Here is a 13,487-nt window from a genome sequence, read left to right as displayed (position 1 = left end):
ATGGCGGAGCCTCAGCCCTGCCCTAAGGAGACGCGCGTCTCAGTGTCCCGGTAACGGCTGCAAGCATCTCTGAGGGAAAGCTGCCCTCAAGATCGCCCGCTGCCAGACAGTCCAGTTTCTCCCCATATGAGTCCTGGGTCCCCAGAGACTTCCCGGAACCGGAGATCAGAGCCATCAGGAGCTTGTGACGCCCTCTGGATTCAAAATGACAGCCGCGTCCTCAGGTGCCAGCCCCTTTCCACGCGCGCGAGCCCCCTACCTCTGCGCTTCTCTTCTGCAGCTTCTCTGGCTCTCAGTGTGCTTTTCTTTCCTTCTAGTTGTAGAATTTACAGTCAGACAGGCTTCCTGTGGTTCTGGATGATGTCCATATTGTTTTTATGAGGTATTAATCAATTGTTGTGAGCGGCATCAACTTACCGGTGTTTATCTCTGCCGCCATCTTAGTTTCTCTCATTTGTTAATAGATATGCATTTATTGCCATTTTATTGTTCATGTTTTTTTATCTTTTTTTCCTTTCTTTTTCTTAAAGAAGACCCTTTAACATTTCATGTAATACTGGTTTGCTGGTGATGAAGTCCTTTAGCTTTTCTTTGTCTGGGAAGTTCTTTTAAAATTTTTTTTTTTAAAAAAATATGGTTTTATTGATTTCAGAGAGAGGAAGGGAGAGGGATAGAGAGATAGAAACATTGATAAGAAATAAACATTAATTGGCTACCTCCTGCATGACCCCTATTAGGAATCGAGCCCACAACCTGGGCTTGTGCCCTGACTGGAATTGAACTGTGATCTCCTGGTTCATGGGAAGGTGCTCAACCAACTGAGCCACAGTGACTGGGTGGGAAAGTTCTTTATATGTTCTTTGATTCTAAATTATAGCTTTGCAGGATAAAGTAATCTTGTTGTCGGTCCTTGTTTTTTATCACTTTGAATATTTATTGCCAATCCCTTCTGGCTTGCAAAGTTTCTGTTGAGAAATCAGCTGACAGTCTTATGGGAGCTACCTTGTAAGTAACTAACTTCTTTCCTCTTGCTGCTTTTAAGATTTTCTCTTTGTCTTTAACGTTTTGCATTTTAATTATGATGTGTCTTGGTGTGGCCTTTTTGGGTTCATCTTGTTTGGAACTTTTTGTACTTCCTGGACTTATATGTCTATTTCCTTCACTGGGTTAGGGTAGTTTTCTGTCATTATTTTTTCAAATAGGTTTTCCATTTTTTGCTTTCTTCTCTTTCTGGTACCTTCATGGTGTGAATATTGGAATGCTTGAAGGTTTTCCAAAGGCTCCTTACACTATCTTCATTTTTTTAAATTCTTTTTGCCCTTCTGATTGGGTATTTTTGTGTGTGTGTGTGTTGTTGTTGTTTTTTTGCTTCCTTATATTCCAAATTGCTGATTTGATTTTCAGCTTCATCTACTCTACTGTTGATTCCCTGTAATATTCTGCATTTCTGTTAGTGTATCCTTCATTTCTCATTCTTTTTTATGGTTTTCATGTCCTTTTTAATACTGTTGATGTTCTCTCTAAGTTCAGCTACTCCTTCCCTAAGCTCATTGGGCATCCTTATAAGTAGTATATTGAACTCTGCATCTAGTAGATTGCTTGTCACTGTTTTGTTTAGTTCTTTTTCTGGAGTTTTGTTCTGTTCTTTCATTTGGGATGCGTTCTTTGTCTCCTCACTTTGGCAGCCTCCATGTGTATGTTGCTATGTATTAGGTAGAGCTTCTATGCCTCCCAGGCTTGGTAGAGTGGCCTAATATAGTAGGTGTCCTGTACAGTTTAGTGACACAGCCTACCTGATCACCCAAGCTGAGCACTCCAGTTGCATTCCACCCCCCACCCCCCACCAATGTGGGCTGCGTACATCCTCCTGTTGTAGTTGAGCCTTGATTACAGTTGGCATATCAATGGGAGGGATTTACCCCCATGCCAATCTGCTGCAAGGACTGGCTGGGCCCACCAATTATTGTAGAGGATCAGCTGTGCAGGGGCCCACCTCACAGAGCAGGACTTATTTCAGTGGGTTAGTGGGGGTCTCATGCCCACTGAGTTTGCCCCTGTGAAGCTGGTTGAGTGGTATTTTGACCTGGTCTGAAGATGTCTACCAGGTGGGCTAGCTTTGGGGCCTACCGGAAGATGCAGGCCAAGGTCAGCCCCTGCCTGTGTTCTGTCCAGGGTCACCTGGCTTTAGCTACCAAGCAATCTGCAACTGGATGCTACTTGTGCTGGGCTTGGAGGTACCCAGGAAAGGCCAACCTGAGAACCACAGCCCAAGAGAGGCCAAGCTGTGAACCATGGTGGCCTGGGGCCTGAGGCCACTTAGGGAGAGGTATGGGGCATACTGAGGCCAAATGCTATTTGTTTGAGATATTTTGGGAAAGTCTGAAGCACAAGTCAAGACATGTCATTCATATGGAAAGGCACTGGAAACAGTTTGGGTGTGCCTAAACGTTTGGTGAGGTGGGGTCGTAAGGAATTGCTATGGCAGGGCAAACAGTGATAGCCAGGTTGACAGAGTCTCAAATATGGGGCTTGCTTGCTGGCTCTGTTGCGGGAGGGCTCATCAAAGGAACAATGGCATTTGCCAGCACTTTTGTCTGAGAGAAAGTTGTGCCCCCAATTCTCAGCCTGATGGCAGACACTCAGTTCCTCCCCTAATGTCCCTGGTGCCTTTTGAGCTGCTATCCCAGCGCTGGAGTTCAGAAGAGTGAGTCAGAGTAAGTGTGTGCACAGGCCCTTTAAGAGGAACTGCCTGGGACTCCAGCAGCCCTTCATCTCACTCAACTCAGTTCCTGCTGTTTTTTTACAGCCAGATATTATGGGAATTTCTCAGCTCCAGAACCCTCACACTGGGGGCCTGGTGTGAGGCTGGAACCCCTCACTCCTCAGGGTGTTCCTCCACAACCAAGATGTCCCTTCGGATGTTCATTTTCCACACGTGGGTGTTGTACTAGCCCACTCATCATCTCTGCCCTTCCTACCGGTTTCGATGTGCCTTCTTTAAATCCCTAGTTTTAGGACTTCCATTCAGCTAGGTTCCAGGTGGTCTGAATGATGGTTGTTCTATAGTTTAGTTGTAATTTGGATGTGGTTGTGGGAGGATGTGAGTACCACATTTCCCGATGCTGCCATCTTGACCAGAAGTCCGCCACTTAACTGTTTTTAATGTTAAGGTTTAAATCACTAGAATGTGCACATTTACATTAATGCATACCAGTTAGTGTGGAAAGGTGGGTCTCTGGCACAAGTCTGGTTAATGGCACTTTCATTGAGCACCAACTGTATGAGGCCACTGGGAAGGGTGAGAAAGGTAAATGTAGGACTTAGTCCTACCCTAACGGGTCTTGCCAGATGAGGAGGTGAGCTAGCGAAGGTGCCTCATCCACAGCCTAGGGCTTCTGCCAGAGTAACCATGACATGTCTTCAACCCTATTTCATTGTTTGCATAACTCTGTATAATCTATAATATTTTCCCAAACACCTATATAAAAAGTAAAGTAAATGATCAATATGTGGGACTGCAAATCTAATTCTGTTTGGGGACACTGACTAAGTCGTAGAGAAGATGGAAAAGCTGAACTCAGCTCTGTAGATCCCCACAAGGAGGAGAGGAGAAAAACCTGGCTATACCCAGTGACTGGGGAAGAGTCGTATAATGAGAGGATGGGAGGAAAAGGAAGACAGGAATAAAGGAAGTCTCTGACTTATAGTGGCCGTTGTCTCCCCTTTCTCTGCCTAAAGTAGGCCTGAAATTTTTGTAGTGTATTTTGGTAAATTTGCTGAAATGCCACCAGTTAGAAATTTATGGATTAAAAAACTTCCTCTTTAAAATTGTAATACTTCCAATAATATGTCGTTCTCACTTTTTCAGTTACCTCTCCCTCTTACGTAGCTCAGGTCAACTCTGCAGGAGGAATGAATTTTGCATAAAAATAAGTAATTTGGGAGCATTAAGTAGTCCTTGAAATGGTTCCCTGATGGGTAGGCTTAATATAGTCAGAAGGCACTGAATTCCTGGGACATCTGGGAAGAAGGTCTCTGGGAGATGGAAGAAAGATGAGAAAGGGAAACGGAAGAATATCAAAGAAAATGTTCATTGGCAGGCCTTGCTTTCAGGAACCAGAGAGGAAATATTCTTTCTTTTTCCCTTTCCTATTACTCCACATAGCCAAGACCCAATCTGTAGGTTAGTACTATTACTAATGGCTTAATGTCAGTCAGAGTTTAATAAGTTTTTGTGTTGGCCTGATGATTTAGTTACCACTTAGAACATTATTATTAAGGAGACTAAAAGATTTTGTAAACTTTTATAATCTAACCCATTTATAATTTGGGACTTGGTGACATCATTGAAGAGTCTTTGAATCCTAGAGTCATGACCAAATATGGAACCAAATACTTAGATATAACAGTCTTGGCTTTGTTGAGTTTGGGTCAATTCTGGGCCAGTTTGTATCCTGGGCCTTTATACTCCACTAAAGGCCCAATGCATGAATTCATGAACCTTGAAAGGAACTGTGGGCTGCAAGGCTTTGGTAGGCACATGGGCAGGTCTTGGTCCATCCTCCATGCCCCCGCTTGGGCCCTCCTGCCGCGGCCCCTGATGTCCTATCTGCCGGCAGCCCCGCTCCTGCTGCTGCCGCTCCCACATGCTGACAGCGCAGCCCCGTTCGAACCCACTGTTGGCGTGGAGCGATTGGGGCCAGTGCCAGCAGTGGGTGTGTGCGGCACCTGCTGCCCTGATCGCCCCTCAGGGGTGGGGAGGTGGAGAAGACCTTAGGGGCGATTTGGGCCGGCAGCCACCACTTGCACCTACTGATGGTGCTGAGTGATCGGGACCGGTGCCAGGAACTGGCAGTGGGTGCAGCAGCGGCTCCAGTGCTGGCTGCAGGTACAAGTGAGGCCAGCGCTAGCAGTGGGTGTGAGCACCAGGTGAGACCATGGAGAGGGGGAGCAAAGAATTTTCAGGAACCACCAGAGGCTAGCCCCGATGACAGCGACCAGCGCTCTGCCTTGGTCTGGCATTTCCTCCCTGCCACTGCCAATGCCTGCCATGTTCCACACACGCCCCCTGGTAGTCAGCGCATCTCATAGCAACCAGTTGTTTGGTTGTTCCACTTGTTCTACCTTTCGGTCTATTTGCATATTAGCCTTTTATTATATAGGATTACTGCTGAGCCAAACAAGGTGAACTTTTCCTCCTCAGAGTACTTTGGAAGGGGGGGGGGCAGGTTGAGGTTCTAGGAGAGTTTAGGTATGCCATGAACACCCAGATAAGATTTATGAACAGTGTGGTCTTACAGGGGCATTAGAAGGGTCAAACAAGTACCCAGATTCAGCAGTCTTAGTAAAACAAAATTGTAGGGTGTTTGAGTCTGAGTTAGTTGTCTCATAAAACCAAAGAATGGATTCGCAGACTAAAACGGTTAATGGAAGCAAAGTTTATTGAGAGAAACCAGTCCTGGAAAAGGTACAGCTAGAGTTCCAGGAGCAGACCAGTGTCCAGAATTTCCTTTACATATTACAGCCAGGTGTTAAAGTATATTAACCCATGTGTAGAGCCCCACTTGGCCATAAGCCACATGGGCATAGGGAAGCATCCCCCTGGGACCCAGCACACCAGAGAGAAGAGAGAAAGAAGCAAGCACTTTTTAATTTAGGGGGTGGATACAGTTTACAGCCTTGCTAGCTCCTGATTGGTCCTTTCAAAGAATTCTGCCTTGATAATATCCTTGGGATTGGTTATAGGCCTCATTGTCTTGTGATTGGTTATCTGCAAGCTGCCTGTCTTAGCAACATTCATACATTTTAAAGCTCATGTCTCCCAAGTGCACCCTTCCCTGCCCAGTTGGGGTGCCTTAGTAACTCCACCTAGCTGGGTTCCTGGTTCTACTTCCTCCCCACCATCATGATCCCAATTCTTGACTACCTAGCTTCCTTCTCTCTCCTCATTAGGTTCCTCTCTCAAGTTTATAGTGCCTGGGCTCCTGTTTCAATGCTGATGGGAGAAGGCCCCTAACCCATTCTAAGCTAAGTCCATGAGATTCTGTGCAACTGGCTCTACTTTGCCTTTATTTGTCCTGTAGACATACATTATATGGCTTCAGGAGAAAGAGAGTCAAAGTTATTTATGTTTATTGTTAGAAATTATTAAATTATACTGGACAAAAAAATTTTTTGTTAATTATATTTTACTTGGGTTAATGTTGAGATAAATTTGTTTTCTCTATACATAGGGGTTTGGAGAGTAGGAGAAGGAAGTGAAGAACTATTGTGTATTCCATAAGAAGTTGATAATTGAGGATTGACTCTGATCAAGGTCATAGATTTCCTAAAGAGTTGCTATACACTACAATATTGCAGAGTAGAACACAATGATGGGGTAGTTTCTGGAGTATGCATGAGGAGCAGATGAGAGTTTTCTTTAAGTATTAGACATCCTCCTATATAATAAAAGCCCAATATGCAAATTGAACAGCCAAACGACTGGTGGAATGACTGGTTGCTATGACGCTCACTGACCACCAGGGGGAAAATGCTCAACACAGGAGCTGCCCCCAGCCTGCAGGCCCCAGGCCAGCCAAGGCGGGTGCCAGTGGGGGCCCCCACTCCCTGGTTGCCCTGCTGGTCGCCCCCGCAGAGGGAGGGGACTGGCGGCAGTGGCAGAGGGCAGGGCCAGCAAGTGGCCTGCACTAGGTTGGCCAAGGCGGGTGCCAGCGGGGTCCCAATCATCCCGCTGGTCACCCCACAGATTGGCCCTGATCGCCAGCCAGGCCTAGGGACCTTACCCATGCACAAGTTTTGTGCATCGGGCCTCTAGTTATAAAATAATTATGTCTGAGTGGAGTGCTTTGGTAGAAAGGAAAAAAATGAAGAACCAAGAGTGTGGCAAAACGAAAGTTAGAAGTTCTTAAGTAAGTATGAGGCCAGGGAATCAGATGCAGAATTGGATAGGCTGGCTTTAAATAGAATCATATAGAATGCCTTGAGTGTAACTGAAGATACGGAAGCATATATGCATGTAGGTAAAGCGAACTGGGTAAGGGAAATGTGTAAAAATCTGTCTTTCAAGTATATAGAGCTTATACTAAAAAAAAGAGTTTCTATATTAATGCCTTTTTTTTTTTTAAAGGATTCTTATTCAGGAATAAAAGAGTTGTGGATATTGTGATTCAGTTTGACCTGTTTTGCCCTAATGATTATAGTTAACTTAAAATTTAAAAATAAAACCTTGTTTTTTCCTTCAGCCAACAAGGGATGATCGAGGGTGGATTATTAGTCCCATTGGCCCCAATCCCTGGTGGACTGTGATAGCTGCAATTATCCCAGCTCTACTCTGCACTATCTTAATATTCATGGACCAGCAGATCACAGCTGTTATCATTAACAGGAAAGAACACAAGCTCAAGGTAACAAGAAATTCTGACCTAAAAGGATTAATGGCATTCTATTACATTTTTAAAAAAAATTTAGGGTAAACTATTTAGACCAGGAACTATAGAACCTGGATAAAAGAAGTCATGGAAGGATCTCATAAGAGGTTTCTAGGGGTTTACCATCCCTAGAGTGGAGCCAAATGGTATGATACAAAAGAAGCTTGGGCTCCACTACTCTCTTTTCAAACCTGTGGGGAAGCTGGGCTGGCAGAGTTCCTAGTGGTCCTTATTTAGCCACATGCTCTGGGTCAGGCTCATCTTCCTGAGGTTCAGGTCAGGACTTGGTCCACTGTTTCCTAGAGGCAGGTATTTTCTCATTGCTGTCCATTACTGGTGTTTCTCGAATAAACCTTAAGTTCAAGGTATAGAGGTAGGGTAAGTTCCAAGGTATGTATTAGTGAGAGGCTTAATGTGTTCACCTTTGTACTTTCCTTAGTTAGAGTAGGCAACGCAAATTTAGCAAGGATCTGGAACCCAATAAAGACATTTAATGCCTACCCCTATAATGTCTACCATCTAGAATGGTCAAGATGTGGCTTGATCTCTGATTACTCTTCCAAGAAAAGAATATTTGAGTGTGTGAGAGCACTTGCATAAAGAATGGATATTGGCATGCTTTGGACAAGCTAAAGTTTCCCTTTTTTCCTCTGTTCCCTCCAAACCAGAAGGGGCTGGAATATTCTTAGCTCACTGTTCTATGCCCGACTGATGGTGATGGAGACTCTGTTTACCTACAGAAAGGCTGTGGTTACCACCTGGACCTGCTAATGGTGGCCATCATGTTGGGTGTCTGCTCCATCATGGGCCTGCCCTGGTTTGTGGCTGCAACTGTCCTGTCCATCACACATGTGAACAGCCTCAAACTGGAATCTGAGTGCTCCGCTCCTGGAGAACAGCCCAAGTTCTTGGGCATCCGAGAACAGAGAGTGACAGGCCTTATGATTTTTGTGCTGATGGGCTGCTCAGTCTTCATGACGACTATATTAAAGGTAATCATTCATTTACTCATTAGGTAATATATTGAGTGCCTGTTTTGAAAATAAGGAAGATCATATTCTAATTGGGTAAGGTAGATAAGATGTGGTTAGGAAAGTTAGTTAAGAAAACAAACAAGCCCTGTCCGGGTGGCTCAGGTGGTTGGCTGTAGGACTGTGCACTGAAAGGTTGCCAGTTTGATTCCCAGTCAGCGTACAGCCCATCAATGTTTTGCTCTTACATGGATGTTTCTCTATCTCCCTTCCTTTCTCTCTAAAAATCAATCTTTAAAAATCTTAAATAAAAACTAAAAGAAAGCAAACATAATAATTAGAGAATATAAGTGATAAAAGGAAATATATAGTGGTCTATGGTGCTAGATAGAATTGCAGGGGTACTGTTTTTTAGTTAGTGTCTCTAAGGAGATGGCAATTAAGGTGAGATGGACAGTGGGAGATGGCATGGGGGAAAGGGAGAACAGCAGTCTAGTGAGGCTCTTAGGTGGGAAAGAATTATATGTGTTCTAGGAAACATCATGACCACGTGGCTCAAGGATGTTGAGTCAAGACAAAACACAGGGAAATGAGATCGAAGAGTGAGCAGGGACAGATCATGCAGGGCTTTGTTGACACTAGTAAAGGTAAACTTTAAAGGGTTTTCACGGGAGAGGGACATGATCCATTTTGTATTTTTAAAAGATTACTCTAGCTGATGATTACAGACTAAAGATTAGGGATAGGGAAAAATAGAAGTAGAGAAACCAGTAAGGCTATTACAGGTCAGAGATGATGGTAGTTTGGCTAAGAAAGTTGGTAGTAGGGATGGATAAAAGGCATGGCTTCTGTGTATTTTTGAGATAGATCCAAAGGTCTTGCTGGACATAGACTGGAGTGAGGAAGATGGAAAAGTCAGAATGTTTGCTAGGTTTCTGACTTGACTACCTGGGTGGAGAGTGATGGCATTTAAGTCGGTGGCAATGCCTTAACCATATGCATGTTGTTAGGTTCTAAAGCCTCTTCCATCTTTTTAAAAATATATTTTTATTGACTTCAGAGAGAGGAAGGGAGAGGGAGAGAGAGATAGAAACATCAATGATGAGAGAAAATCATCAATTGGCTGCTTCTTGAATGCTCATCACCAGGGATTGAGCCTGTAACTCGGGCATGTGCCTTACCTGGAATTGAACCCTGACCTCCTGGTTTATAGGTCGAAGCTCAATAAACCACATCGTCCAGGCGCCTCTTCCGTCTTCGTCAAGGGGAGTGCTAACCTTCTCTCCTTTCATACAACACTGAGAGTGATGGCATTTAAGATAGAGAAGACTGCCTGAAGGAGGAAGTGATTTCATCAGGGGCAAGGCTGTGGCCAGATTTGGGATAAGATGTTCAGGAAGCATCTGAGTGAAGAGGCTAGAAGGAGGGTTTTGAACGAAAAATATAAACGTGGGCGTCAACAGCACATAGGTGGTATTGACAGCCAAGGGAGTAGATGAGATCTCTCAGGGAGAAGGGTAAATATAAAAGAGAAGTAGGAGCAGAGAGAAGAGCAGAATATAAGGAGCTCCATATTTGGAAGTTGGGTAGAGGAGGAGGCAGCAACAAAGACTCTAAAGGAGCTGCCAGAGGTAGGGAAACCAGGAGGTGTAGTATCAAGGATGCCATGTGAGGGGACTGTTTTAAACAGGAGGGATTAGTTAGAAACTGTCTAGAAAGATGAAGGCTAAAAAAGACCATTGGATTTGACCACTCAGAGGCCTAATGTGACTTGACAAGAGCAGATACAGTAGGAAAATAGGGCAGAAGCTGAGTTACAGGGCTGAAGAGTAAATAGGAAGTGAGGAAGAAAAGAGTACAAGCAGACAGCTCTTTCAAGAGGTTTTTCTATGAAGTGGAACAGAAAAATGGGCAGTGGCTGGTGTGAGATGTGGGGTTAAAAGGGGATTTGGGGAAAGTTGGAAGACAACTTAAATATGAGAAAAAAGTGTTTTTGTGTGGGTGGAAGGCCTGCATCTTAGAAAAATTTCGGTGAAAGGGGACCTCTGTAGCCCTATCTCCAGGCCTCAACCGTTGTGGTGCACTTATCTCCCTTGCCTCCATTTCCCTTCTTTTTGGTGAATCTTCAACTATCAACACTGAAAATGCTATTTAAGGATAAGAATTGAAAGGGCCCCACCAGCGTGACTCAGTGGTTGAGCATCGACCTATGAACCAGAAGGTCACAGGTTCGATCCTGGTCAGGGCACATGCCCAGGTTGCGGGCTCGATCCCCAGTGTGGGACTTGCAGGAGGCAGCCGATCAATGATTCTCTTTCATCATTGATGTTTCTATCCCTTTCTCCCTCTCCCTTCCTTTCTGAAATCAATAAAAATATGTTTTAAAAAAATAATTGAAAGGGATGGAAAAGGATTCTACAATGACTTCCTGTTTCACTACTTTCCACTCACTCTTGCCACCTCTTGTCATTCCCCTCCTGCTTTCTGTCCCCAGCCCTACCGCACTCCCACCCATGGTCTAAGGTGCCATCTGGAAGAGCCCAAAGATTGCTGCTCCTCCCGGAATGTAACCACAAAGTTATGGTGGTGATCAACACCTGGTCTTCCTATAACTGTCTCAGGAATATTCTTTTAGGAAACCACTCAATAGTTAACCAACTTAGCACCAAACTGAGATGTCTGCTCACCCTGGAGCTGGAACAACATAAAATCCAATGGGGATTCTCTAGTTCTGGGAAGAATTATCTTTGAGAATGTTCTTTACCCCCCAGAATAATGCAAGTTGAGTTTAGTCTTCAAACTTCCCTTCTTGAAACTTCCCTTGTCTTGGTTCTATACTTCTCATTTTCCTACCTCATAGAAATGGTCTAATTAATAAATATGAAGAGATAGGTATGCATGTATATTCAAGTGTAGCATAATAATGTTGACATTTCTTCCCAAATCATTCCTTCTCTGATAAGATACCATGTCTTTCCAACTCTTGCCCTCAAGTCTGGTGAGTAAGAAAAGGAAACTTTTTAAGTCCATATTAAAATGCATCAAATCCCTGAGGAGATGATTGTGTGATTACAAAAAGTTTAAAAGGTACCCATTTTAACCCAGTTAAAAAATGGGCAGAAGACCCGAACACACATTTCTCAAAAGAGGACATACAGATGGCCAGTAGACCTATGAAAATATGCTCAACCTCACTAATCATCAGAGAAATGCAAATCAAAATCACAGTGAGTTATCCTCACACCTGTCAGAAAAATGATCATAATTAAATCAACAAACAAGTGTTGGTGAGGATGTGGAGAAAAGGGAACCCTTGTGCACTGTTGGTGGGAAGGCAGATTGATGCAGCCACTATGATAAACAGTGTGGAGGTTTCTAAAAAAATTAAAAATGGAACTGCCTAATGATCCAGCAATTCCACTTCTGGGTATTAATCTGAAGAAACCCAAAACACTAATTTGAAAGAATATATACACACCAACATGCATTGTAGCATCTATATATAAAAGGCTAATATGCAAAGTGTCCCCTTGGGAGTTCGGCCGCAAGACCAGGATTTTGATCGCACACTATGATGTGCGCTGACCACCAGGGGACGACATGGAAAGAAGGAAGGCCCCAGCTGGCAGCCAGCAGCCAGGGAAGGAAGGCCCTGGCTGCCAGATGGAAGGCCCCAATTGGCCGTGATCGCTGGCCAGGCCTAGGGACCCTACCCATGCACAAATTTCATGCACTGGGCCTCTAGTTATTTATAATAGCCAAGATATGGAAGCAACTCAAGTACCCATCAACAGACAAGTGGGTAAAGCAGCTGTAGTACATATATACAATGGAATACTAGCTGTAAAAATATCCTCGGGTGAGGATTAACAACAACAACAACAAAATGAATGAAGTCTTACCATTTGTGACAGCATGGATAGACTTAGATAGTATTATGCTAAGTGAAATAAGCTAGATAAAGACAAATACCATATGATATCACTTATATGTAGACTCTAAAGAACAACATAAACGAACAAACTAGAAACAGATGTATAGATGCAGAGAACAAACTGATGGGGACCAGAGAGAAGGGGTGTTGGGTGTGGGATTAAAAAGGTATTGGGATTAAGAAGTGCTAATTGGTAGCTACAAAATAAGTATGTGGATATAAGGTAAAGCATAGAGAATATAATTAATATTGTAATATCTATTTATAGTGCAGGTAGGCACTTGAATTATCAGAAAGAACACTTTGTAACCTATATAAATGTTTATGTGCTGTACTATATACCTGAAGCTAATACAAAGTGTTGAATGCAAACTGTAATAAAAAATAAAATAAGAGGTATCAGTTTTATAAAAGAGGGATGTGTGTGTCCAATAATGAACTATCAGAAAGAGAAATTAAGAAAACAATCCCATTTACAATTACATAAAAAATACTTAGGAGTAAATTTAACCAAGAAAGTAAAAGACCTGTCCTTGGAAAATTATAAGACATTGAAGAAGATACAAATAAATGGAAACATATAGTGGCACTCTAGGGTAGGAAGAATTAACATTGTTAAAATGTTCACACTACCCAGAGAAACTAAGATGGCGGCATTGAGAAACACTGGGAAATAGCTGCCTCCCACAACAACTTCAAAAATACAACGAAAAGACAAAACGGATATCATCCAGAACTACAGGAAGGCTGGCTGAGTGGAAATTCTACAACTAGAAGGAAAGAAAAGCACACTGAGACTCAGAGGAGCTGCGGAAGTAAAGTGCAAAGGTGCACGCGCAAAGGGGCTGGCACCTGAAGACGTGGCTGTCTTTTTGAATCGGGAGGGAGTCACAAGCTCCCAACTGCTCTGAACTCCGGTTCCGGGAAGTCTCTGGGGACCCAGGAGTCATACGGGGAGAAACTGGACTGTCTGGCAGCAGGCAGAACTCTGAACTTGAGGGCGGCTTTCCCTCAGAGGTGCTTGCAGCAATTATCGGGACACTGATACATGCGGCTCCTTAGAGCAGGGCTGAGGATCCGTCATAGCTGCTTGCTCCGCCCTTTGATTCCCTGAGACCCCGCCCACCCAGGCTGCCGCAGAGGCTTCTGCCT

General features: G+C 43.8%; 1 protein-coding gene across 7 annotated transcripts in view; it reads left to right on the top strand.

The window, feature by feature from the left end:
• Nucleotides 1-13,487, top strand: part of SLC4A8 (solute carrier family 4, sodium bicarbonate cotransporter, member 8) — a 118,536-nt gene that overhangs the window by 88,834 nt on the left and 16,215 nt on the right. For all 7 annotated transcript variants that reach the window (XM_015559629.1, XM_015559625.1, XM_006757068.1 and 4 more), the window contains 2 exons: nucleotides 7,245-7,406; nucleotides 8,171-8,422. In XM_015559629.1, coding sequence (XP_015415115.1) covers nucleotides 7,245-7,406; nucleotides 8,171-8,422 — 414 coding nt within the window. The remainder of the gene's footprint in view (nucleotides 1-7,244; nucleotides 7,407-8,170; nucleotides 8,423-13,487) is intronic.

This window comes from Myotis davidii, unplaced genomic scaffold (genome assembly GCF_000327345.1).
Source record: "Myotis davidii unplaced genomic scaffold, ASM32734v1 scaffold233, whole genome shotgun sequence".
NCBI classification, from domain to species: Eukaryota; Metazoa; Chordata; class Mammalia; order Chiroptera; family Vespertilionidae; genus Myotis; species Myotis davidii.
The sequence above is the reverse complement of the archived record's forward strand: the minus strand, read 5'-3'. Positions and strand labels throughout refer to the sequence as shown.